The sequence below is a fragment of the Chlorocebus sabaeus genome, chromosome 21 (assembly GCF_047675955.1).
Source record: "Chlorocebus sabaeus isolate Y175 chromosome 21, mChlSab1.0.hap1, whole genome shotgun sequence".
In the NCBI taxonomy this organism is placed as follows: Eukaryota; Metazoa; Chordata; class Mammalia; order Primates; family Cercopithecidae; genus Chlorocebus; species Chlorocebus sabaeus.
The window spans coordinates 14,138,905-14,165,959 of record NC_132924.1 but is presented as its reverse complement, the minus strand read 5'-3'; the positions used below and the strand labels follow the sequence as shown (position 1 = coordinate 14,165,959).

General features: G+C 41.1%; 1 protein-coding gene across 1 annotated transcript in view; it reads right to left on the bottom strand.

Moving 5' to 3' along the window:
- Positions 1–1,038: 1,038 nt before the first annotated feature.
- PKD1L1 (polycystin 1 like 1, transient receptor potential channel interacting) overlaps positions 1,039–27,055 on the bottom strand; it is a 180,985-nt gene continuing 154,968 nt past the window's right edge. The window contains exons 55-57 of the mRNA XM_073008857.1: positions 26,421–26,582; positions 22,458–22,628; positions 1,039–1,450 (exon numbers count right to left, since the gene is read on the bottom strand). Coding sequence (XP_072864958.1) covers positions 1,427–1,450; positions 22,458–22,628; positions 26,421–26,582 — 357 coding nt within the window. The 3' untranslated portion in view covers positions 1,039–1,426. The remainder of the gene's footprint in view (positions 1,451–22,457; positions 22,629–26,420; positions 26,583–27,055) is intronic.

Below are 27,055 nucleotides of genomic sequence, written 5' to 3'. Positions count from 1 at the left end.
GCCTCGTAAGTAGCTGGGACTACAGGCACCTGCCACCACACCCTGCTAATTTTTTTTTTTTTTGTACTTTTTAGTGGAGATGGGGTTTCACCGTGTTAGCCAGGATGGTCTCGATCTCCTGACCTGGTGATCCACCCATCTCGGCCTCCTAAAGTGCTGGGATTACAGGCGTGAGCCACCGGTGGCGCCCGGCCTATGATGCCTTATTACTTCACTGGGGAAGGGAGGAGTCTTCTCCAAGCCACCCACCCACCTGGCAGTCCTGGCTCATGCAGAGGTCTCCAGTCTGGATGAGCTCTCACTGTCCATCAATGTGGAACTGGGGCAACATCCCCCAAATGAGTTAGCCTGCCAATCATACAATTTACTCCCTGAGGAGACCTGTACATTCTCAAATACATAAACGCACACAGAGAATTCGTATTAGCTTCAGTCAAATCAATGAGACAGAGATGCCATGTGCCATCAGGCACTGTGCTACATGCTTTAAACAAACTCTTTGAGGTGGGTTCCATTATACTCCCATTCTGCCCATGAGGTAGTTGTGGATTAAGATGGCTGTGCACCTTGCTCGGTTTCTACATAATAAATGATTACACTGAAAATCCTTCCCAGGTCTGCTTGCCACACGCTCTGCCCCTGTCCTTTCCCAGTGTGCAGCCCCAGGCCCACGGGGCGGCCACAGCACGGTGTGTTTCCATGACGCTGGAGGCACCTCCATCCCATTCATCCACTTCTACCCACTGTCACTGATATGCACGCCAAACCAGGCATTTTGAAACTATTTAGAATCCAAAAATATAGCATGCGCTCCAAACTTAATAATCTCCTTAGCAAATTGTGATCTGAGCATGGAGGTTTTTAAATGGATTCAAAAACAGCAGCACAGATGACTTCAAAGTTCAGTTTGAATAACCATTTTATATTGAATTAGTACATCAGGAAAAATGAGTTATTAATCTAGCAAGATTCAATTGTTAAGTTTACAAAATAAGGACTTTATTACGAAAATCTTATTTAATTATTAGAATGTTATCCTGGTCTCTTTCATCACTTTTATTAGACCTAAAAGAAATTTCACAAGATACAAGGCTTTTAATACTCAGATTCAGTAAAACAAACAAATAAGACAATACGTAACTCTAGGGCAACTGGCAAATGAACCATTTGGGAGAAGGCTGGAGTTAGAATCTTGTCCCACATCTGAGCTCTCTGAATGGTGATTATGAGTAACAGTCTGATGACAGATAGACTTTGATTTTCATCCTGGTTTCCCATTTACTTGTTGCATGAACTGGAAAAATTAACAAAACTTCTTTGTATCTCAATTCTTCTCACCTGCAAAACCAGGATATCTGCTAAAATTGGCTGCTGGGTGGGTTAAGCAAAACAGGGTCCGTAGTGCCTATGCAAGGTACTGGGCTCCTCAGAAGTCCTTAATGTCTGCTGGCTAAAAAGAAAAAATGAAAAACATACTGAAACAAATTCCAAATCAACCTGATATAAGTAGCAGAAGGAAAAATAAATCAGTATTTATAGGTCATTGGGATGACAAAAGGTTCTATGAAGCATAATCCCAATGGTGAAAGCTGGGAAGTGACACAGGTTATGGATAAGGTTTGAGACATCTATAAAATCAAAATGGAAGGTCTATCCTTGAGAGACAAGATAGCATAGTGGTTCAGAGCTGGATTCTAGAGCTTGTGTGCCTGGGTTCAATAGTAGCCTCGCCTGTTCACAGCTGTGTGACCTAGGACACATTATCCTCCCTCTCGGTGTCTCATTTTGCTCAATCTTCAACGGAGCTAATAATAAAATATAGTCCATAGGGTTGTCATGATGATGAAAGTCATTAATACTTCTGAAGAATTTAGAACAGTGCCTGACTTATGGAAAGTACTAATTTAAATAATACATATAAAACAACATACACCAGCTCCTCAAACAGCATTGCTTCATTCAATGTTGTTTTGTTATAATCCTGATGAGGAAAAAAGTTAGTTTCGTTATATGTTATTTCACTTAAAAATCATGATTTCCAGGTAAGTGTCGATGTACTCACTCTTACTACATATATAATATACACATACACATATATATGTGTGTATACATATATATAAAATTTGTTAGCTGTCAATATAAAAAATTAAAAGTAAAAAATAGACTATTTAACAAGTTTACATTCTTATTTTAAAGGGTATTGCAAAATCAGACAAAAGGCTAAATATTCCAGTTGAAAGCTAAGCCACATAAATGAACAGACTATATATATTAATATATTATATATTTTATATATAGGCATATTTATATATGTGAAGGTCAGCAAACATATATAAAAATACTAAACTTCACTAACCAAAGAAATGTGAATTTCAGCAATGAGGTAAATAGTAATTTATCACATCAGTCTAAGACATAAAGGAAAGGGAATCCCCAGTATGAGCCACTGTTTCTGAGGGAAAGAAACTTCCCTCCTTGCTGGTGAGAGAGTAAACTGAAAAAATACTTCTGGAGGGCAACTTAAATTGATGCCTAGCGTTCCATTACTGGAACGCTAAGCATGTGGGAGTTGTTTACATCCTATTGCTCAAGGTCATCGCCAAAATCTGATTGCAAAAATTCAAAAAACTGCAACCTCAGGCATAAACGGGTTAACAATAATTATCAAAGTCCCAGCTTCAAAATGCATTCTGCCTGATCTTGCAGGGTTTTTAGATTTTTTTTTCCTAAGAAAATAACTGGACAGGTGAGCAGCTATTTGCTGTGCTGGTGGTCAAGCAGGCACCAGTCTCTGCTGCCCCTCTGCACAGTCACCACCGCTGAGAGCCATGTGGGATGGCAGAGAGAGGGTGACAAGGACCCCAGGGCAAGTGTGTGGGTGCACTGCGGTCTTAAGACTGCTCTTCTAGTTTTGCCTTATGGCCCTTGTTCTTCCTTAGAGACGGATGAATGTCTCTGGGCGAGGAAAAGGATTGACAGCCAACAAGCTTGCTCAGGATTACTATTTTTTAAACAGCTTTATTGAAATATATTTGACAGGCTGGGCGCAGTGGCTCATGCCTGTAATCCCAGCACTTTGGGAGGCCAAGACAGGTAGGTCACAAGGTCAGGAGATCGAGACCACTTGGCCAATATGGTGAAACTCCGTCTCTACTTAAAAAAAATACAAAAAATAGCCAGGCATGGTGTGGGCACCTGTAGTCCCAGCTACTCAGGAGGCTGAGGCAGGAGAACTACTTGAACCCGGGAGGCGGAGGTTGTAGTGAGCCGAGATGGAGCCACTGCACTCCAGCCTGGGCAACGGAGTGAGACTCCGTCTCAAAATAAATAAATAAATAAATGAAAATAATCTATATAAAATATATATATATTTGACAGATAATAAACTGCACACACTTAAAATATACCATGTGATATATGTGTGTGTGTATGTGTGTGTGTGTATATATGTATGTACATATATATACTGTACACATATATAACTGTAAAACCATCACTATAATCAAGATCATCACCCCAAGTTGTCTCAGGCCTCTTTGTCATGTCTCCCTTTTGCCCAGCCCCACCCTCACCCTCAGACAGCCAGGATCTGCTTTCTGTCACTCTCTATTACTTTCACATTTCCTAGAGTTTTCTATGAATGGCAGCATTGTGTAGGTACTCTTTTTGGTCTGGCTTCTTTCACTCAGCATAAATATTGTGAGGTTGTAACTATATTTCATATATTCAAAACATTAAGTAGAGATATGGAAGATATGTTTTAAAAAACAAAACTTTCAGAGACGAAAACTGCAATGTGTGAGAAAAATACGCTGCATGGGATTCAGGGAAGGTCAGACATTGCAAAAGACTCGCGACCTTGATACAGCAATTTAAAATATTTAAAATGAAACACGGGGAGAAAAAAAGATGTTTTAAATGAAAGGAACACCAGTGAAGCTGTGGGACAGCTTTAAGTGGCTTAATACACTTGCAGTTGAAGCCAGTGAAAGTGAGTTTTCTGATCTTGATGAAAACTATAAACCCCCAGATCCAAGAAGCTCAGCAAAAGCCACACACCATAAACATGAAGACAACTAAGACACCAAGACACATCATAATCAAACTGCCCAAAACCAGAGACAAAGAGAAAATTTTAAAAGCAGCCAGAGAAAGAAGACACTTTATATACAGAGAATGAAGATAATGTTATGTGAAGCAAAAACCAAGAGAATTGCAAGAGAAATGAGCAAAGCCACACTTATAGAATGTGATTTCAGCACCCCTCTCTCAGTGATTGATGGGACAAGTAGGCAGAAAGGCAGCAAGTGCCGGGCAGACCTGAACGCCATCATCAGCTAACTTGATCAAGGTGACATTTACAGAACACTTCGTTCAGCAACAGCAGAATACAAATCTTTTAAAGTTCAAAGGAAACATTTGCCAACTTAGATCATGTTTTGGGCCATCAAAACAAGCTTCAATAACATTCAAATGATTCAAGACCCAGGATGTTCTCTGACCACAACAGATTAAAATTAGAAATCAGTTACATAAAGACATCAGGAAAATCTCAAAATACATACAAACTAAATAATATACTTCTAAATCACCCATGAATCAAAGAATAAATCAAAAGGGAAGTTAGAAAGTATTTTTATCTGAATAAAAATGAAAACACATCATTTTCATTCAGGGATGAATACTAACACAGTACTCTGAGAGAAACCTGAAGCACTAAATGCCTATATTAAAAGAAGAAAGGTCTTAAATGACCTCAGCTTTTATGTGAAAGACTATAAAAAGAAAAACAACTTAAACTCAATGTAAACAGAAGAATGTAACTAATAAATAAATAAATAATAAAAATCAAAGCAGAAACCATTGCTATAGAGAACAGAAAAAAAAAAACAGAGAATATGAATGAAACCAAAAGCTAGTTCCTTGAGAATATCAATTTAAATTGATAAGCCTCTAGCCAGGACGATCAGAACAACAACAACAGCAACAACAACAACAACAACAAAGACGCAAATTGCCAATATCAGGAATGAGAGAGGTGACAACACTACACTTCTTACAGATAAGGGATAAAATGGAAATATTATGAACAACTTTATGCCTATACATTTCACAACTGAGATGAAGTAGAAAAATTCCTTAATGATATACATTACCAAAGTTATCTTAAAAAGAAATAGATAAGCTGTATAGTCCTATACTTATTTAAAAATTGAATTCATAGTTAAAAAGTTTCTAATAAAAAACTTCAACTCTAGATGGCATCTCTGGTGAATTCTATCAAACATTTAAGAAAGAAATAGTTTCGATTCTAGTCAAACCCATCCAGAAAACTGAAGCAGAGACAATTATTTCCAAATTTATTCTAGGAGGACAGCATTATCCTGATATTCATATGAGATAAAGACATTACAAGAACAGTAACAACAAAACAAAATTCAGGGTCCCCCATTGTCACTGGCTGCTTCTCCCTTGAGGAATTCTCCTCCAGGTCTCTCAGCTCCAGCTCTGATGCACCCTGATTTGCTCTAGCAGCTGACTGAGCCTGGCCCCAAGCCTAGCGCATCTCCACACCTGTTTGCTCATTTGCTTTTACTGGATTGTGAGATGGTTGAGGAATTTTCTTCTTCATGCCCCAGTGCTGAGAACATAGTAGGTATCTGGTAAATATTATAGGATTCAGTTTTGAAGCTGGGAGATAGGTTGAACATAAGTGTTAGCAGAATCCAATTCAACCTGGAATGCTGTGATAAACATATGAAGTCTAACAGGAATAATAATTAAGAACTGTATTTATGACCACAAAATAAATAGCACCATTATGGAGAGAAAGGTACAGGAGCAAAGACATTGCTTAGCAATAAAATTTAAGGACGGAACAGGTTGGGCGGTGTTAAGACCTCCAAAGATCCTACTGGTTGACACTTAAATTTTTTTTTTTTTTTTTTTTTTTTTGAGAAGGAGTCTTGCTCTGTCACGCAGGCTGGAGTGCAGTGGTGCAATCTTGGCTTACTGCAACATCCACCTCCCAGGTTCAATTGATTCTCCTGCCTCAGCCTCCCGAGTAACTGGGATTACAAGCATAAGCCACCACGTTGGGCTAATTTTTGTATTTTTAGCAGAGATGGGGTTTTGCCACGTTGGCCAGGCTGGTCTGGAAACCCGGCCTCAAGTGATCCGTCCACTTCAGCCTCCCAAAGTGTTGGGATTACAGGCGTGAGCCACCGCACCCAGCTGACACTTAAATTCTGACTATCCCAAATGATTAGTCTAAATTAATCATGATAATTCCATTTCACCAAGATCAATTTAGGAATGAGTTTGAGGGAAAATATTCTTGGGGACTTCCTGAAAAAGTTTCCTCATATCTCATGATAAGACCGAGGGAGATGGTCTCTTCCTTCCATGGACATTTCATCTCTGGATGTGATCCCTGGACCTGTAGCAGATATCCTGCAACCAAGCAGGGTGTCCTCCATCCTGAGGCAAAGCTAGCGCAAAGCTAGCACACAGCAGAATGCAGAGATGGCATCTGTCCCACCTCTCAACTTCTGGTTTTGTAGATAACATATTTCCTTGCAGTTTCAGTCAATTAGGGTCATGTTTTACATTATTTATAGTCAAAACCATTGTCAAAGGTTATAAATAATAATATAATTGGGGGCTGCATTAGTGTCAGTATAGTTTCTAAGGCAAGTGTGAAGCATGAGAAATTATTTGGTAAAAGCCATGCTGCTGCTATAACACAGAGCCCCCAGATTCCTCAGAGCAAAACAGGATCAAGGTTTATTTCTCACATAAGCAAGGGAAAGTTGGCACCGTTCCCATCTTAGAAAGGCAGCTCTGCCATCTTCAGCACAAGGCTTCTTTCTAACCTTGCTCCAGGTATCACTTACGCTTGGGAAAGAAAAAAGAGCGTGAGGTCGGGCGTGGTGGCTCACGCCTGTAATCTCAGCACTTTGGGAGGCCGAGGAGGGCGGATCATGAGGTCAGGAGATCGAAATCATCCTGGCTAACACGGTGAAACCCCGTCTCTACCAGAAATAAAAAAAAAAGGCGGGTGTGGTGGTGTGCACCTGTAGTTCCAGCTACTCGGGAGGCTGAGGCAGGAGAATGGTGTGAAACCGTGAGGCGGAGCTTGCAGTGAGCAGAGATGGCACCACTGCACTCCAGCCTGGGCGACAGAGAGAGACTCCATCTCAAAAAAAAAAAGAGCGTGAAGAGGTGCCTGCCTGATGCCTTCAGGAGCAATTTCAGAAGCAGGGTACATTGCTCTCTGTAGGGGCTATGCGGAGCTGCAGGGGAGGTGGCCTTAGTGCCTGGGCAGTAACTGGGGCCTGGACAAAGCTTGGGCAGTGAGGGAGAGACAGAGATGGATGCTGGTAGCCATCAACATTTAGCACAGCACATACTTTTCCTAATCGTGGTACTCCTGGACTATTGTTTATCATTAAGAGTAGACACAAGAAGTACAAACAAGGCCCGAGGAGAATCACCAGGAGCCAACCAGCAGATGAGGTGACTCAAAGCCACGTCATGGGAGGATGGTGGCAGTGGGGGTTGATGGGACTTAGGCTGGGGAAGGAAGACCACCAGCGCTGCCAAGGTGGGAGGAAGAACACAACACTTCCTCACATGTGAGAGAAGCGGTTAAATGATTAATTTTGATTCCGGGGAAAATTCCTTCCGTCTGGTGGAGTTTACAGAGCAGGTTACGGCTCAACACCAGACGGGAACAAAAGAATGATAGGGTGTTGAAGTCACTCATGATTAGAATAAAGAAACGCCAGTGAGTCACTTGGAGATCATACAGACCTGGTGGCTCATCAAGGAGGTATTATAGCCCACAGACAGGTGAAGATGAAGAAAACATTTTCCCTTACAAACAATAATGCACCTGTATTTGATCTGCTGGAAAGGTCTTTGACCTGTGATTTACCAACTTCCAGTGTGCTTCAGTCTAGAGATAAGGGCAATTGAAATGAGACTATGTATTACTGATATATAGGAGAGTTATGATTTTAAAAGTCATCCTCATCTTGTATGAGATGCTTAGTCTCATAAGAATTTCAATTTCAGGGCTGGGCTTCAGCACATGAATGTCTTCTCTGACCCAGCATACTGTGGAACAGGCTTGGACACTGACTTCCCACTGACCTCAAAGGCAGTGCTCTTCTTGAGCTGGACTTACTTCAAATGCAAGGCAGAACTTTTTATTCTGGAAAGAATTGTGCCCACAGAACAGACACTGGCAATCACATCCTTTTTAAAAAACGATGTTCAGCTAACAGGGTGTTGTATTAGTAACTAAACTAGAAGCTCTTGTCCTATGGAGAGAATCTCAAGTCTTTGGAAACATATTCTCTCCTACCCTTCCCTGAAGTCATTTATCTGCTCTGAAGAATGCCAAAAACACATCACCGTGCCCTGCCCAAGCGCCACACACATTTCCACTTATTTTTTAGGCTAAGCAGCAAATACGGATCCAAAAGTGGAAGAAATCAGACACTGCTGATAGCAGACGTTTTGCCAATAGGTCAGATGGCTGCATGGATTTTATCAAGCAGGCCCCATCACCTGAGAGCAGAGATCGAATGATCAAGGTAGTGTGTGTGGACAGCTTTTTACAGCCACTGGCAGACTCAGTCTCCTTTGTCAGTTTCTGTCTGGGATACGATGCTGTTCAAAATGCTGGCGAGCCTTTTGTGGTTAAATTATGCTGAAACATGGTGTGTTTTGAGGAGCAAGTTGTCAGCCAGCTCAATGATACCATCAGTGGGAGTGGTCCGTAACTCAGGCTCAGCTCCCGTATCTCTGTGTCTTGGTCAGATTCTCTTCCACCCACATTTCTTGCTAGTATTCTCTATGGAGATATTTGGTTACTGATACAAACATATTACTCTTGTCCCAAATAACTCAGATGTTTTGAACTTCTGAGAATGGCTGCACCTTTACAGAGTCTAAGATGACACAGGCTCTTCCCTCCACCCCTATTTGGGTTTTAGTCCAGCAGAAACTGCGAACATATGGTGCGGGGCCCACAGATGAGGCCAGAATCTCATTAGGTAGAAATCTGAGCAATTCAGGATGTCCAGCTACTGCAGGAGCTCAGATGCCTTCACGCTTTGGAGCTTTCATTTATAAAAGATACTTGGGGAAAGGATAAACCATGGGCTGGGTGGGAGAAAGGAGGTGTCCAGAAAGAGCACTTGTTATGCACATTTGTGACTGGACTATTCTCTTGTTTGCTAGAAAAATAATTAATATTTACACTGGTTTTTAAGTTATTACCATTTTCAACTTATTGTAATTTTGTATGCTATAACACTCTTGTTATTGTTTAATTTTTTTTTTTTTTTTTACTTTGAGATAATTGTAGATTCACACACAGTTGTAAGACATAATACAGAACACTCCTATGTACCTTTTACCAGGTTTTCCTCAATGGTTACATCTTGCAAAATTGCAAAACAATATCCCAGCCAGGATATTGACATTGATACAATTAAGGTAAAGAACATTCCATCACCAAGATCCCTTCTGCTGTCCTTTCATAGACGCACCTAAGCCTTCTCCCTTCCTTCCTGACTCCTGGCAACCGCGAACTGCTTCCCATGTCTATAATTTTGTCATTTTAAGAATGTTATATTTGCCTGGCGTGGTGGCTCGTGCCTGTAATCCAGCATTTTAGGAGGCTGAGGTGGGTGGATGGCTTGAGGTCTGGAGTTTGAGACTAGCCTGGCCAACATGGTGAAACCCTGTCTTTACTAAAAATACAAAAATTAGCCAGGCATCGTGCTGTGCACCTGTAGACCCAGCTACTTGGGGAGGCTGAGGCATGAGAATCACTTTAACCCGGGAGGTGGAGGTTGCAGTGAGTCGAGATTGTACCACTGTACTCCAGCCTGGGTGACAGAGTGAGACTCTGTCTCAAAAAAAAAAGAAAAAAAAGTTATATAAATAGAATAATATAGTATGTAACCTTTTGAGTTTGGCTTTTTGCACTCAGCATAATTCTCTGGAGATTCACCCAGGTGGCTGTGTGGATCAATAGTCTTTTTGTCTTCATTGCTTAGTAGCATTCCATGACATGAAGCGACCACAGTTTGTTTAACCATTCACTCAGTGAAAGCTATTTCCAGTTCAGAGGTGTCACAAATAAAGCTGCTGTGAACATTCATGTGCAGGTTTTTATGTAAACCTAAGTCTTCACTTCTTTGGGATCTATGATCCAGATAATTTCTGGGCGATAATTTTCATGTTTCATTTTATAAGAAACTGCCAGACTATTTCCCATGGTTGCTGTACCATTTTACATTCCCACCAGCCATGTATGAGTGATGTGGTCTCTGCATTCTTCCCAGCATTTGGTGTTGTCACTATTTTTTATTTTAGTCTTTCTAAGGTATGTAGTGATATATCATTATGGTCTTAATTTTCATTTCCCTAACGGCTAGTGATAGTCACATCTTTTCATGTGTTTGCCATTTGTACATCTTCTTCAGTGAAATGTCTGTTCATTTTTTTTGGCCCGTTTTCTAATGAGATTATTTGCATTTTTACTGTTGAATTCTGAGGCTTGGCTTCTTTATATATTATAGATACTAGTTCTTTGTTGACTATGTGATCTGCAAATATTTTCCTCCAGTCTGTAGAGGACTGTCTTTCCATCCTCTCAACAAAGTCATTTGCAGAACAAAAGGTTTTTTTTTTGTTTGTTTTGAGACAGAGTTTCGATCTGTCGCCCAGGCTGGAGAGCAGTGACATGATCTTGGCTCACTGCAAGCTCCGCGCCTCCTTGGGTTCATGCCATTCTCCTGCCTTAGCCTCCCAATTAGCTGGGACTACAGGCGCCAGTCACCACGCCTGGCTAAATTTTTTGTATTTTTAGTAGAGACGGGGTTTCACCGTGTTAGCCAGGATGGTCTCAAGTTCCTGACCTCGTGATCCGCCCGCCTCAGCCTCCCAAAGTGCTGGCATTACAGGCATGAGCTACCGCACTCTGCCAGAACAAAACATTTTAATTTTTAAAGTTCCAATTTCTGATTTCCTCCTGTTTTTTCCTCCCCCAAATTTGATAGTTTCATGTTTTGCATAAAGCATTGTTCATGATCCATTTTGAATTACTTTTGTATATGGTATGAGGTGTAGGTCCAAGTTCTTTTTGTTTTCTTTTGCTTTTGGATATTCAATTGCGTCAGTAACATTGTCAAAAAATGCTATTTTTCCTTCAATGAATTGCTTCAGCACCTTTGTCAAGATGAGTCTGGCATATTTGTGTGAGTCCATGCTGGGATCTCTATTTCTGGGATCTATTCTGTTCCAAGGATCTTTGTCTCTTCCCCTCTGTCAGAACCACATGGTGTTGACTGCTGTGGCTGCATAGTATAGTATAACCACCTTCTGTGCAAGGCATCCAGTTCCTCCCCTCTCCACTCTGACCCACCATCCAAGAAACCAGCTGCCTATGAGAGTTATAAATTATGTCACCCACAGCTTTTGAAAAAAGACACTCAACTTCTGCAGGGTGCAGGGTGTTGGTAGGTCCTTTAAAGGTCAGTGCATATTTCTCAACTTTAATAATCATATTTCCTTACTCCTGCCTGGCAACAGGACCAGGATGTTTGTCAAAAAAATGCAGTAACTTATGAAAGTAGAGACTGCAAGGAGGCTCTGGCAAGCACAAATCTCTGGAAAATTATTCAACTCACGACAGTTGCAGCAGAAACTTTCCTAAGGTCTCTACGTTTTCAAGGACAAGGGCTAGAATTTCAGTAACACTTAAATTGATTCTAAACTAGCAAGAGAAGCCAGGAAGAAGGTCACCATGAGAAAAGAGTTCCTTCCTACAGTCCCAGAGATTTGTACAACCTCATTCTATATTTACTTGAATTCTGAAGATCAGATAGAATAAATTCCCACACTGGTATAGTGAATGATGACATTGGTACACCCATGTGTGCTAGCTGTAACTTGGATCTTCTGTCTTCCACTCAAGAAAAGTCTACTGGGATACTGGCTGAGTGAACATAGCTTTGTAATAGGGAAACCCTTGGATCTGCTTTAATTTTTCCTCTCCTTGGTCCTACTTAAAACCAATTAATTGTCAAGCCTTTCAACTATATGTTGAGCAATAAATTATTCAAGACATAGCTAAGAGTGCAAAACCAGTGGGAAATGCTGTGCTAGATTTTACCAAAGATAGACACTCACTCCCAAACCACTGGGGAAATGGATTCGATCTTTACTAAAGGTGTTGTGCTGGTGACATAGATGAGGTATGTCTTTGGGATTATTACATGATTTTATCCCTTGAGAATGAGTCACTTACCCAAGGAGGAGGCAACAGGAGCTCCTGACCTCAGAGGCTCTCCTACATTCCTGCGTTCTGTAACTTAGAAAGCCAATGGGAGTATACATTGATAGCTATATAGTATTTTAGGGAAGACCCAATCGTATTTCTATGTAAAAGTACTATTTTAAATGGCAAAAAATCATCTTTTGTTATTACTTGATCTTTTCCACAGTCAAAGAACTCAGATAATCTACTTGTTTTATAATTTTAATGATAATCAACATATACTAACATACAAACATCATTCTTATAAAAGCATTTCTAAATTAAGATCTATACGGAGTAAAAAAGAAGAGTTTGCTAATTTTTTGAGTATTTTGTTTTACTTTTGTCAGATGAGTAAAATTAAAGTTTTCAAAAAGCTGGAGTTAATAGAAAACTATAATACGTGTCTTCAAATATTTACATTTGCTTAAATGTATTTGTTATGGATTGAACTGTTCTTCCTCCAGAACAAAAAAGGATGTTAACATGCCAACCCTCGGTACCAGTGAATGTGACCTTATTTTGCTGATGACCAAGTTAAGATAAGGTCATTAGGGTGGGTCCTAATCCAATACGATTGTGTCCTTATAAAAAGAGAAAATTTGGACACCTAGGGAGAATGCCCTGTAAAAATGAGACTTACACTGCCACAAGCCGAGGAGCTAAGGGAAGCTGGGAGAGGCCTAGAACAGATCATTCGCCAGGGCCTTCAGAGGGAGCATGGCCCTGCTGACACCCTGATCTTGGACTTCTGGACTCCAGACTGTAAGAGAATAAATTTCTGTTTGTGGCACTTTGTCATGGCAGCCCTAGCAAACTAATGCAGTATTTTACATATTCTTTTGAGAAATAATTGTAGTTTGCAAGACTCCAAATTGAAATAGAAACCTCAAAAAGAAGCCAGCTGACAGTGTATTTTAGTCCTTGAGAATTCAAGTTTCTTGAACCCTGCTAGGAGACAATTTGGCTCAAGTAAATGAATTATGTGTTCACAGTCATTCAGAAGCCCTGGTTTATATCCTTAGTGCCTCGAGTGCCATTCTAGCACACATCTAAATAAAAGGGATTAACAATAATATTTCAACTTCATTGGAGCTATGTCTGCCAGGAAGGAATGAATCAGCAGCCACAGAAACATTCCTGCTTGTGAAGTCATCCCAGGAAGACTTAGTATAATCCATGAAAGCAGAGAGAATTCATTTCATAAGGCTGTCTACTTCAACATTTCTCTTTAGGTTTTAAAGTTATTCTCACTTCTAATATATTAAGTATTTGTAAGCCATAGCTAGTTCTTTTAAATTTAATTAGCTTTTCTCGTGATGTCCATCATGGGAAAAATTCCAAGACATACTTAGAAACATAGAAAAGCTTAGAAAAAACAGTAAGAACCATTAAAACAAATCATATCTCACAGCCATGACTCTATCATTTTGTCATCTCTTTACTTGAGTAATACAATAGCTTCTTTTTTTTTCTGAGATGGAGTTTCACTCTTGTTGCCCAAGCTAGAGTGCAATGGTGCTATCTCGGCTTACTGCAACCTCTGCCTCTCGGGCCCAAGCGATTCTCCTGCCTCAGCCTCCCGAGTAGCTGGGATTACAGGTGCCCACCACCATGCCCAGCTAATTTTTTTGTATTTTTAGTAGAAACGGGGTTTCACCATGTTGGCCAGGCTGGTCTCGAACTCCTGACCTCAGGTGATCCGCCTGCCTCAGCCTCCTAAAGTGCTGGGATTACAGGCATGAGCCACTGTGCCCGGCCCACAATAGCTTCTTTTTAAAAGCGTTTCACTTGGAAATAATTTTAAACTTAAGAAAGTTACAAGAATAATTCAGAAGCATTCAGCTACCCTTTCCAGAGCCACCTATTAGAATTTTCCCATGCTTACTTTATTAGTTGCCCTTTTCTATCCATATACATCATCCACCACTTCTTTTGGCTCACTAACCAGTTCACTAAATATTTACTGAGTGCTGGGTTCTGTGGAAGCCACAGTGGTGGAGAGAAAGTCATGAGAACTCAGCTAGCAAGGGCAGAACCAGGATGTGAGAGCAGGTGAAAATGATCATTTTTAGTTAAGTCCAGGAATATACTGGTCCTTAACATACTGAATGAAGTCTGGGAATTATGGAGTGCATTCTTCCCGAGCATATTTCATTTGAACTTGATGTTTGCATCCTTACTGACCCCTCTCGGCTTCACATGAAGAAACACATCATAACCTAGGTCCAAGTGGATACAAAAGTTGCTCAGGTTTTTGTCCATAATTTTGAGATTTGTATTTTCCAATTCCAGGAATATAATGTTTTCTGAGTGGACATAGTTCACTTTCAAGTCAATGTTGTTCATCTTTGGATCCCCAGCCTCTAGAATTGTGCCTGGCACAAAATTACTTGAGGAATGCATGAAACGTGAAACTCTTACTAGTCTCTATTAAAGCTATAGAGAACACTTACAGCATGCAGACACAAACTCCTTTAACTCCTTTACCTCTCTCAGCGGTCTCATGGGAGAGGCTCTACTAGTGTCCTCCTTTTACAGAGTAGGATGTAAAGACACAAAGAAGTTAAGTCGCTTTCCCATAGTCGCCCAGTCACGCTCCACAGTTGCTCCACCCTCAGACCTGCCTGACTTCCATGTTTATTAGCAGGAGTTGGGGCATCTCTAGGGCATCATCCTTTCTGCATGTTCAGGCCAAGTTGATATTTCCTTTTTTTTTTTTTTTTTTTTTTTTTTAAGGGAGTCTCACTGTGTCGCCCAGGCTGGAGTGCAGTGGCACAATCTCAGCTCACTGCAACCTCTGCTTCCCAGGTTCAAGCGATTTTCCTGCCTCAGTCGCCTGAGTAGCTGGGATTATAGGCACCCATCACCACACCTGGCTAATTTTTGTATTTTTAGGAGGGATGGAATTTCACCATGTTGACCAGGCTGGTCTTGGACTCCTTACCTCAAGTGATCTACCTGCCTCGGCCTCCCAAAGTTCTGGAATTAGGTGTGAGGCACTGCGCCTGGCCAATATTTCCTTTTAAAAAGCCTCTCCTAGCCTGTTTCTTCCTCAAGGCTTCAAACTTAGTGTTCAGATACATTGCATTATCCATTAGAAAATACTGAAGTCAATGAAGATTCAGTAAGTTTACAGGACCCAACTATAATTACAAAAACTTCCAGATTTGAGGGAGTTCAGTAAATTTCTTTGATAGTCACCTGTGATGGGGGCTATGTAAATGCATTGGGAAAAGCTAAGTATTCTAAATCTTCTCATTATTCTACAAACTGGCAAGTTAAGGGAAGAAGCTGAGAGAACATTCACCCTCTCGATGGCTTCCTGCTCCTAAGTAACACTGACCGGCAGAGTTCAGAGCACAAAGCTTGCTGAAAAGAGTGGCTGTGGACTGTGGCATGCCAGTCTTCACAAATTGTGTTGGAGACCCCAAATGTGAAAGGGAATGCAGATTTTCCACGGTTACAAAAAACATCTCACCTTCCTCCTGGCAGGTAGGTGCTAAGGAATTACACTGAAAAAAATAAAGACAAAAACCCTCTAGGACAGACTCTGTGCTCTGAGGTCAGGCACTCCCCTCTGGATGTTCCTGCCTTACGCAGTGGTATTCACAAAAGCAAATCAAGAGGAAGATATGTGGAGGAAAAACCCTTCTGACATCTCTAAATGGCATCCACTGACTAGTGGCCCAGCCAGCTCCTGTAAAGTGGTGAGTCATCGCAGTAAAGAGGCCCGAGCAGGGAGCAGGGAGCAGGGCAAGAGCTCGGAGGTCCTTCTGCGCAATCAGCAGCAGCCCCCGGCTGGGAGCTCTCCTCGGGGTCCAAGGCTGCATAGCTGAGAGGCCACAGAGTGCCAAGAACCGTTAAGGGGGCCGAGCTGGCCAGGGGGAGGAGGTGGGGGCTGGCAACTCACCGCATTTTGTTGCCATGAGTCACTTAAAAAGTACAAAGAACAATATGATTGGTAGGTGGTTATTGATAGCTCCAGGCATCCAATCCTTCTAGTTTATAAAGATACAAATCTTAATTATTAATGGTTAAGATGAAGAAACAAATGCCTTGAAGTTAGGAAATTCAAACGAATTGTTTCCTCAGATCCCCTCACACAAAAGAGGGTCTGTTCTGTAAAGTCCAGTTTGCTTGGCCTATTCCAAGACCAATGACATTCCTGGTTCTTTCCCAGGGAGGCCAGCTAAACTCACGTTGCAGAAACTTGAGTTCTGCAGGCAGAAACCCACCTGGGAGCCAGGTGAGAGAGACCCACCCTTGGCAGCATTAACTTTTTGGCAAACATACTTTTGATAAATACCCCATAAAGTGATAGTCCAGAAAGCATTGTGTTTTCCTGTGGAATGAAACCAAAGTTAAGACTGCATTGCTGCCAAAAACGTCCCACTCACACACAAGAAGAGTAAGTCATAAGGGCAAAGACAGCACCTACAAGCCTCCAACATCATTTGAGGGAAATTCTCTCAGTCATAGGAAATTAGTATGGATTACTATATATTGTAACCGTATAAGGACTCACAATAGTGTGTGTTGTGTATATAAAAGACAGCCCAGCCATATTATAAATTTAAAGTTCTTGCTAGCTCTATGAGCTATTAAATATATAAACAAATTAAGTGGGTTTATAGGAAAGAGATGAGGCATACCCCTTTAAAATGCTGTGGTGGGACTTTGTTTTCATTTTTTTTTTTTTTTTTTCTTTTTTGAGACAGGTTTTCTGCTCTGTTCCCCAAGCTGGAGTACAGTGGCATAATCATGGCTCACTGCAGCCTTGACTTCCCCAGCTCAAGTGATCCTCCCACCTCAGCCTTCCAAGTAGCGGGGACTAGAGGTGTGTGCCACCACACCTGGCTAATTTTGTATTTTTTGTACAGACAAGATCTCATCATGTTGCCCAGACTGGTCACGAACTCCTGGGCTCAAGTGATCCTCCAGTCTCGGACTCCTAAAATGCTTGTATTGTAGGCGGGAGCCACTGTGTCCGGCCTGTTGTAGGACTTTTGAATTGACAATCTTTTTGTCTTTAACCTTAGTAGTAAAGGCTCTGATGTTGTATTATTAAATATAATACTGGCATTTAACTTGAGCTATATTCCTATTTTTTTTTAAACTATCACTTTCATTGTTATTAAGAATACATTTTAAAAATTAGGAATGAATGTTGAATTTTATCAAATGCAGCCATGGAAAAAATAAAATGATAGTTTTCTCCCTGTTTGGTGAAGGTTATTAATATAGTCTTATTTTATTTCATTTATTTTTATTATTTCATTTTTTATTTTATTCATATATTTTTATTTTATTTATTCCATTGCCCAGGCTGGAAATGCAGTGGCGTGATCTCTGTTCACTGCAACCTCCACCTTTCAGGTTTAAGAGAGTCTCATGCCTCAGCCTCCTGAGTAGCGGTGATTATAGGCATGCACCACACTGGGCTTTTTGTTGGCCAGGCTGGTCTCGAACTCCTGGCCTCAAGTGACCCACCTGCCTTGGCCTCCCAAAGTGCTGGGATTACAGGTGTGAACTACCACACCTGGCACAGATATATATATATATATATATGTATTTATTTTATTTTATTTATTTTTTATTTTTTGAGATGGAGTCTCACTCTGTCACCCAGGCTGGAGTGCAGTGGCAGGATCTCGGCTCACTGCAAGCTCTACCTCTTGGGTTCACGCCATTCTCCTGCCTCAGCCTGTAGCTGGAACTACAGGTGCCCGCCACCACATCCGGCTAATTTGTTTTGTATTTTCAGTAGAGACAGGTTTTCACCGTGCTAGCCAGGATGGTCTCGATCTCCTGACCTCATGATATGCCCACCTTGGCTTCCCAAAGTGTTGGATTACAGGTATGAAACACTGCTCCTGGCAAAATACCACAAGATTTTCTATAGGTATTGACAAACTGATTCTAAAATTTATATGAAAAGCAAAGGAACTAGAATAGCCTAAACAATTCTGAAAACGATGAGCAAAGTCAGAGGATGGACACTATTAATATATTTTTAATATTAAAACATTTATATCCTGATTTAATACTCATATGACCATGGGATATAATTTTCTGAATCTGCTGCTGGATTCTATTTGTTAATGTTTTATTTAGATTTTTGATATCAAAACTCAGTAAGACTGACATTGACACTGTAATTTTATTTTTAATTTGGAATATTTTTGTCCAGTTTTTAGATCAATAAATTGCTTGTTTCATAAAAACACATTCAGAAGCGTTTCTTCTGTCTCTGCTGTGGCACAGTTTGAAGATTGTTCTGGACTTAAGTGCTTCTTAATAATTTGGTGTATTTTCTCTGTAAAACCATCTGGGGCTAGTGCTTTTGGAAGGACAGAACTTCAAATACTGTTTCAGGTTTCTGTCTCTACTCAAGTCAGTTTGCTGCATAATGAACACTGACTGATAAGTGTTCTCTCCTTCCAAAATTTTATAATTTATTTAATTTCCTTGAGGTTATTTTCTGTTTCTCATTTTTATTTTGTATATTAATTGTACTCACTTTGTTCATCATATTTAGATATGTTAGCCAATAATTTGTCAATTTAGTTGTTTGTAAAAAGAATCATCTCTTGGATTACTTCATTTTGCTGTTGAGTTCATTAAATTATACTTTCATCCCCTCAACTTCTTCCCTTCTGATTTGCTTAGTGTGTGTGTATATTTGTGTGTGTTGTGAATTTTTCTGATTTGAGTTGTACACATACTTAGTTTACTTTCATTTGTTGTTGCTCCACATTATATACCATGGGTTTTCATCTGTCAGTGCTTTCTGCGAAGCACTAATTAGCAGTATATATGGTCCTTTGTTTTAATCCTTTCATTAAAAAATAATATATACCTTATGGTTTAAATATAAATACATAAAATTATCTTTCTTATAAAATTTTTAATTAAATTCTTTTATGTTACAAATATAGTAAATACTATCCCATCTTTTTTTCCTCTATATAAATCCTCTATTTTATTTATTTATTTATTCATTTATTTTTGAGGCAGAGTCTCACTCTGTCACTTAGGCTGGAGTGCAGCGGTGTGATCTCGGCTCACTGCAACTTCCGCCTCCCAGGTTTAAGCGATTCTCTTGCCTCAGCCTCCCGAGTAGCTGGGACTACAGCTGCGTGCCATCATGCCCGGCTAATTTTCTGTATTTTTAGTAGAGACAGAGTTTCACTGTGTTAGCCAGGATGGCCTCTATCTCCTGATCTTGTGATCCGCCCGCCTAGGCCTCCCAAAGTGCTGGGATTACGGGCGTGAGCAACTGCACCCTGTCAAATTTTATTTTATTTTTTTACAAAATTGGTCATTATATTTTCTTTTTTTTTTTTTGAGACAGAGTCTCGCTCTGTCGCCCGGCCTGGAGTGCAGTGGCCGGATCTCAGCTCACTGCAAACTCTGCCTCCTGGGTTTAGTCATTCTCCTGCCTCAGCCTCCGGAGTAGCTGGGACTACAGGCGCCCGCCACCTCGCCCGGCTAGTTTTTTGTGTTTTTTAGTAGAGACGGGGTTTCACCATGTTAGCCAGGATGGTCTCGATCGCCTGACCTCGTGATCCGCCCGTCTCGGCCTCCCAAAGTGCTGGGATTACAGGCTTGAGCCACCGCGCCCGGCCTTATATTTTCTTTTCTTAAAAATTATGTTTTTCCTATCATTTGCCCAATTTTCATACGCATATTTAAACAGTTTTTTATAATTAAAACAATAATAATAGTTGCTAAATACCTTAAATTATTTTAAATCACTTGAAGGTGACTTGATTTTTGGGGGTAGGAGGTATCTGGGTGTCAGTAAGATCTTCTTGAAGTCCAGTGACTTTATTAGGGTGTGTTTTAGTTTTTTTTTTTTTTTTTTTTGAGATGTGGTCTCACTCTGTCACCTAGGTTGGATCACTGCTCACTACAGCCTCTACCTCCTGGACCCCAGTAATCCTTCCATCTCAGCCTTCTGAGTATCTGGGACCACAGATGTGTGCCACCACACCCACTGAATTTTTTTTTTTTTTTTTTTTTTTTTGGAGATGGGGTTTCACTGTATTGCTCAGGCTGGTCTTGAACTCCTGGGCTCAAGCGATCCTCCTGCCTTGGCATCCCAAATGCTGGGATTATAAGCATAAGCCACTACAGCCACCCATGTTCTAGTTTTTTTTTGTTTTTGTTTTTTTTTGAGACGGAGTCTTGCTCTGTCGCCCAGGCTGGAGTGCTGGAGTTCAGTGGCGCAATCTCCGCTTATTGCAAGCTCTGCCTCCTGGGTTCATGCCATTCTTCTGCCTCAGCCTCCCGAGTAGCTGGCACTACAGGTGCCCGCCACCATGCCTGGCTAATTTTTTGTATTTTTTAGTAGAGATGGGCTTTCACTGTGTTAGCCAGGATGGTCTTGATCTCCTGACTTCATGATCTGCCTGCCACGGCCTCCCAGAGTGCTGGGATTACAGGCCTGAGCCACCGTGCCTGGCCCCCATATTCTAGTTTTAATCGATGTGAATCCATTTCTTCCCTGGGACACAGTTCCTTTTTAAATATATAAGTCTATATCTCTTTTCCAGTAAAGTCTTTTAAAATTATATTTAAAAATTTTTTTTTCTGTTCAAATTTTCTGGGCTTTTTTAGGGGAGACACTAATTACAGATACCCTTTCCATGTCTTATGCACGTTCTTCCCAGTCTGATTTCCATGTGTATTAATTTTCCTAAAATCAATTTTAACTTTTTTTTTTCTTTCAGAATTTTCTCAAATATGTCATCCATATAGTTTATTCTCTTTTCTGTGAATCCATTTGCTTTATTTTATTTTCCATTTCTTTCCTCAACTCCGTTAATTCATTGTCTTTTTATTTCATCTTAGAGTTCTTTCATCTTGACTTCAAACTGTCATTTCAAAGAAATATTTTTTTTTTCCATTAATTTACCTTTTGTGTGGAGAACATCTCGGTTACAATTTTTATCTGTTGATGGCAAATGTTTTCAAAGTGATACTTCATCTTCACTTTTGATCATTTGTACATACTGCTTTTTCCTGAAGCAGATTGCATAGATCCAATAATTAAATAATTATTTATTATTATTATTACTTTTATATATATTATTATATAAATTATATATATCATATATAATTATATACTTTTATTATTATTACTCCTCTCTACATTTGGAAGTTCATCTTTTCATAAAGGTGTTATTCCCTGGGTTGTTGTGAATTAGGGCCAGAGAAGGGCTGGGGCAGACAGCTTGTAGCAGGTACCTCATGTTCTCCTCTGCCTTCAGAGAGCTCCTTCATTGCCACTCAGCCATGTGAACATGACTGCTATGGGCCAGCAGAGTATCTCTCTGGATCTCAGGGAAGTTACCACTGGAAGCTATTTATCGTCGGGGCACACCAATCATTTTTCTTTTTCACTATGTACCTGGCATGTGGTATGTCTATTTGTGTTGATTTTTCTATAGTTTGCAAGTAGTGTGACTCTAGGTCTGTGAATCACCAATAGTTCCTCCTCTAGGCAGCTGCATCAACACACAGCTTCCTACAAAGATGGCTTCCTGCATGTTTTGTCCTTCAGTCCTATGTCCCAGGAACTCTGTGGCATTAGGGTTCAGGGAAATTCCTCAAACTCTTTTGTGCTCTATAATCTTTTCTTCCAAACCAGGGGCCTTTTGTTGGCTCCTCCAGACACACTGTCTGACTTGGAGAATTCTGTGTGCTCTTGGAAATAGTAGCATCCTATCTCCTTTTGATCTAATTTTTACTGTTCTTGGCATCAATTGTTGGGATTACTGGTTATATTCTGGGGCAGATTTCTGTTTTTTCATTTCTGGGAAGATCCAGTTTCCATTTCTGTTTCTCAATCTCCTTGCCGATTTCAGTTGTAATCAGAAATAAGGGGCAGGTAGATACTTATGCTACCATTTTAAACTGGAAGTCACATCATGCACTTTATTAAGTGGTTCTTTAGTTTTGGCCAGAGCATATCTTATCAGCAGTATGATCCCTAGAGAATATTTATGCAAATTGACCTTATAATTTGGAAAAACAAGTATACCAAAACTCCTTTAGAACTTAAATTGCTATAAAGAAAATTGACATAAATAATTTTGCATGGTCTTACCTCAGTAGCTTGTTTACTAGAAATGTCCACCAAGGGACTCTCTTCTGCCCTTGCCTCCCCTGTGCTGTTGGATGTGTTTTCCAGAAGAGGGAGTTGTAGGCTGTCGGACAAACCATTAATCTTCATCAGAAGTTCGTCTAACAGATTTGCAAATTCATCCAAGTAGTAATTCTGAAGGGAAGAAGGTTAGATTAGTAAATGCATTCAAGAATCTCATTATCCCTCTTCCCTCATTATGCGACGCATCTGCAGACAGTATTGGGCTATGTTAGGAAACATACTGATCCTGCCTGCAGTTAGAAGACCTGGGTGCTAGACCTGCTTTTACGTCTCTATATCTCAGTGCTTCGATTATAATGTACATATACATATATGCATGTAAATGCTACAGTTAATAATGCCTACATAAAACATTATTGAATGGATTTAAAGGCAATAATGCATAGTGCTACTATGGGAAATGAGGTCATTCTTTCATCCCTTCAATTAATAAGTCTTTATTGAGCACTGTTAAAAAAAATAAGGCAATAATGAATGGGGAAGCACATGACAGAGAGTAAAGCCCTATCAAAACGTACAGTACCGTGATTTTTTTTTTTTTTTTTTGAGACAGAGTCTCACTCTGTCACCCAGGCTGGAGTGCAGTGGCACAATCTCAGCTCACTGCAAGCTCTGCCACCTGGGTTCACGCCATTCTCCTGCCTCAGCCTCCCGAGCAGCTGGGACTACAGGCGCCCGCCAACACGCTCAGCTAATTTTTTTTTTTTTGTATTTTTAGTAGAGATGGGGTTTCGTCGTGTTAGCCAGGATGGTCTCGATCTCCTGACCTCATGATCCACCTGTCTTGGCCTCCCAAAATGCTGGGATTACAGGTGTGAGCCACCGTGCCCAGCCAGTACCATGATTATATATGATCGCCTTCAGAACCTCACTGGATGATGCTTAAATATCAGCCGATATGGTTTGGCTGTGTCTCCATTCAAATCTCAACTTGAATTGTATCTCCCAGAATTCCTATGTGTTGTGGGAGGGACCTAGGGGGAGGTAATTGAATCATGGGGGCTGGTCTTTCCCATGCTATTCTTGTGATAGTGAATAAGTCTCACGAGATCTGATGGTTTATCAGGTGTTTCTGCTTTCTCATCTTTCTCATTTTTCTCTTGCCGCTGCCATGTAAGATGTGCCTTTCACCTCTCACCATGATTCTGAGTCCTCCCCAGCCATGTGGAACTGTAAGTCCAATCAAACCTCTTTTTGGGGGCTGGGCACTGTGGCTCATGCCTGTAATCCCAGTACTTTGGTGGTCTGAGATGGGTGGATCATGAGGTCAGGAGATCGAGACCATCCTGGCTAACACGGTGAAACCCCGTCTCTACTAAAAATACAAAATAATTAGCTGGGTGTGGTGGCAGGCACCTGTAGTCCCAGTTACTCGGGAGGTTGAGGTGGGAGAATGGTGTGAACCTTGGAGCTGGCAGTGAGCCAAGATCACGCCACTGCACTCCAGCCTGGGCGACAGAGCAAGACTCCATCTCAAAAAAAAAAAAAACAAAAAACCTCTTTTTGTCCCCAGTTTCAGGTATGTCTTTATCAGCAGCTTGAAAATGAACTAATACACTAATACAGTAAATTGGTACCAGTAGAGTCGGGTGTTGCTGAAAAGATACCCAAAAATGTGGAGGCGACTTTGGAACTTGATGACAGGCAGAGGTTGGAACAGTTTGGAGGGCTCAGAAGAAGACAGGAAAATGTGGGAAAGTTTGGAACCTCCTAGAGACTTGTTGAATGGCTTTGACAAAAATGCTGATAGTGATATGAGCCAAGAAGTCCAGGCTGAGGTGGTCTCAGATGGAGATGAGGAACTTGTTGGGAACTGGAGCAAAGGTGACTCTTGTTACGTTTTAGCAGAGACTGGTGGCATTTTGCCCCTTCCCTAGAGTTCTGTGGAACTTTGAACTTGAGAGAGATGATTTAGGGTATCTGGCAGAAGAAATCTCTAAGCAGCAAAGCATTCGAGAGGTGACTTGGGTGCTGTTAAAAGCATTCCATTTTAAAAGGGAAATGGAGCATAAAAGTTAAAAAAAATTGCAGCCTGACAATGCAGTGGAAAAGAAAAACTCATTTTCTGGGGAGAAGTTCAAGCCAGCTGCAGAAATCTGCATAAGTAGCAAGGAGCCTAATGTTAATCCCCAAGACCATGGGGAAAATGTCTCCAAGCCATGTCAGAGACCCTCATAGCAGCCCCTCCCATCACAGGCCTGGAAGCCAAGGAGGAAAAAGTGGTTTTGTGGGTTGGGCCCAGGTTCCCCGTGCTGTATGCAGCCTAGAGACTTGGTGTCCTGTGTCCCAGCTGCTCCAGCCATGGCTGAAAGGGGCCAATGCACAACTTGGGCTGTGGCTTCAGAGGGTGGAAGCCCCAAGCCTTGGCAGCTTCCATGTGGTGTTGAGCCTGTGGGTGCACAGAAGTCACGAATTGAGGTTTGGGAACCTCAGCCTGGATTTCAGAAGATGTATGGAAATGCCTGGATGCCCAGGCAAAAGTTTTCTGCAGGGGTGGGGCCCTCATGGAGAACTTCTGCTAGGGCAGTGTGGAAGGGACCTAGTGGAGCTGTGAGAAGAGGGCCACCGTCCTCCAGGCCCCAGAATGGTAGATCCTCTGACAGCTTGCACTGTGCACCTGGAAAAGCCACAGACACTCAATGCCAGCCCATGAAAGCAGCCTGGAGGGGGCTGTACCCTGCAAAGCTACAGGGGCAGAGCTGCCCAAGACCATGGGAACCCACCTCTTGCATCAGCATGACCTGCATGTGAGCCCTGGAATCAAAGGAGATCATTTTGGAGCTTTAAAATTTGATCGACCTGTTGGATTTTGGACTTGTATGGGGCCTATAATCCCTTTGTTTTGGTCAATTTCTCCCATTTGGAACAGTTGTATTTACCCAATACCTGTACCCACATTGTATCTAGGAAGTAATCAGCTTGTTTTGATTTTACAGGCTCATAGGCAGAAGGGACTTGCCTTGTTTCAGATGACACTTTGGACTGTGTACTTTTGGGTTAATGCTAAAATGAGTTAAGACTTTGGGGTACTGTTGGGAAGGCATTAATTGGTTTTGAAATGTGAGGACATGAGATTTGGAGGGGCCAGGGGCAGAATGATATTGTTTGGCTGTGTCCTGATTCAAATCTCAACTTGAATTGTATCTCCCAGAATTCCCGCATGTTGTGGGAGACCTAGTGGGAGGTAATTGAATCATAGGGGCTGGTCTTTCTCATGCTGTTCTCGTGATAGTGAATAAGTCTCACAAGATCTGATGGTTTATAGTGGGTTCCCACTTTTGCATCTTGATCATTTTTCTCCTGCCGCCTCCTTTCACCTCCCACCATGAATCTCAGGCCTCCCGAGTCCTGTGGAACTGTAAGTCCAATTAAACTTCTTTTTGTTCCCAGTTTGGGGTATGTCTTTATCAGAAGTGTGAAAACGAACTAATACATCAGCCATGGAAGAAAGTGAGTATTCAGTGTGTAAACACCTGGTTTGATTTGTTTACATTCATGTCTGGGATGACCGACTCAAACAATGCACCTAAGGCTCCATGGTTTGGATAGGAGTTTGGGTTTGATAGTAGGCACCAAAAGCAAATGACTAACTCAGGGGACAGAATACAGCATGTCTGTGTCCTGGGGAAGACCATAAACTCTGTCTTTCCAACTGTACAGGTCATTATAAGGCTATAGCGAGTTAATGCAGGAGAATGTGGTTAGTAATCTGTAAAGTGTTTTAGAATTGCAAGGGAAAATTCCATGAGTTGCACTATGATTGAGACTAATTCTGTGGCTTTGCAATGAGATTTGGCATGGAAACATACTCATGCTTTGATAACTGATAGCAAAGTTCTGCAATGAAACCATCACCTTGAGTGTGTGCTATCATGCTCAGTAATCCAAGATCCCATAGCTTACGTGATTCTCAACCATCTCAGCCTCTTCCAGCTTTGGTGTTTCCAGTCTCAGAAAGGTGAGGGTCTTTTCCCACATATAAGCAGTGACATCTTTAAGTCTCACAAGAGATTTACTTTGAAAATATTTTCTTTTTCGGGGTAAAGTCATGAGAAAACCTCTCAGCTAGGAAAAAGAAAAAAATAAAGACAAATTTCATGTTAGCAACCTAAATAAAGAGCCTTGTTAATGTGAAAAACTACACAATGAAGATTATATCTGATGATGCTACTTTGTGACCTTTTGGTAAAATAGTGATTTGTTGGTTAAAAAAAGCAAAATCAGGAAAATACCTCTCCTGAATTGAACTAAATGGCGGTAAGATGATCTCAGCAATGGAAATTCATTGTATTATAAAGGTTGTTTTCAGAATCTAACTTTGAAGACTCAGATTATCAATGCAATGTGCAGGCCTGTAATGTAAAGTCTATGTCTCAGTTTCGGTGTCCCCTGCTGAGCCATTCTGAGCTGTGGGTGAGCCTCAGGAGAGAGGCCTGTGCCCGTGCCTGGTAGACCAGAAAGGGTCTTGGGTTCAGCAACCTGTTGTGCCCTCAGCATGTGCTCTATAAGCCTCCAGGTGTTTTATTTCTTCACTGCAG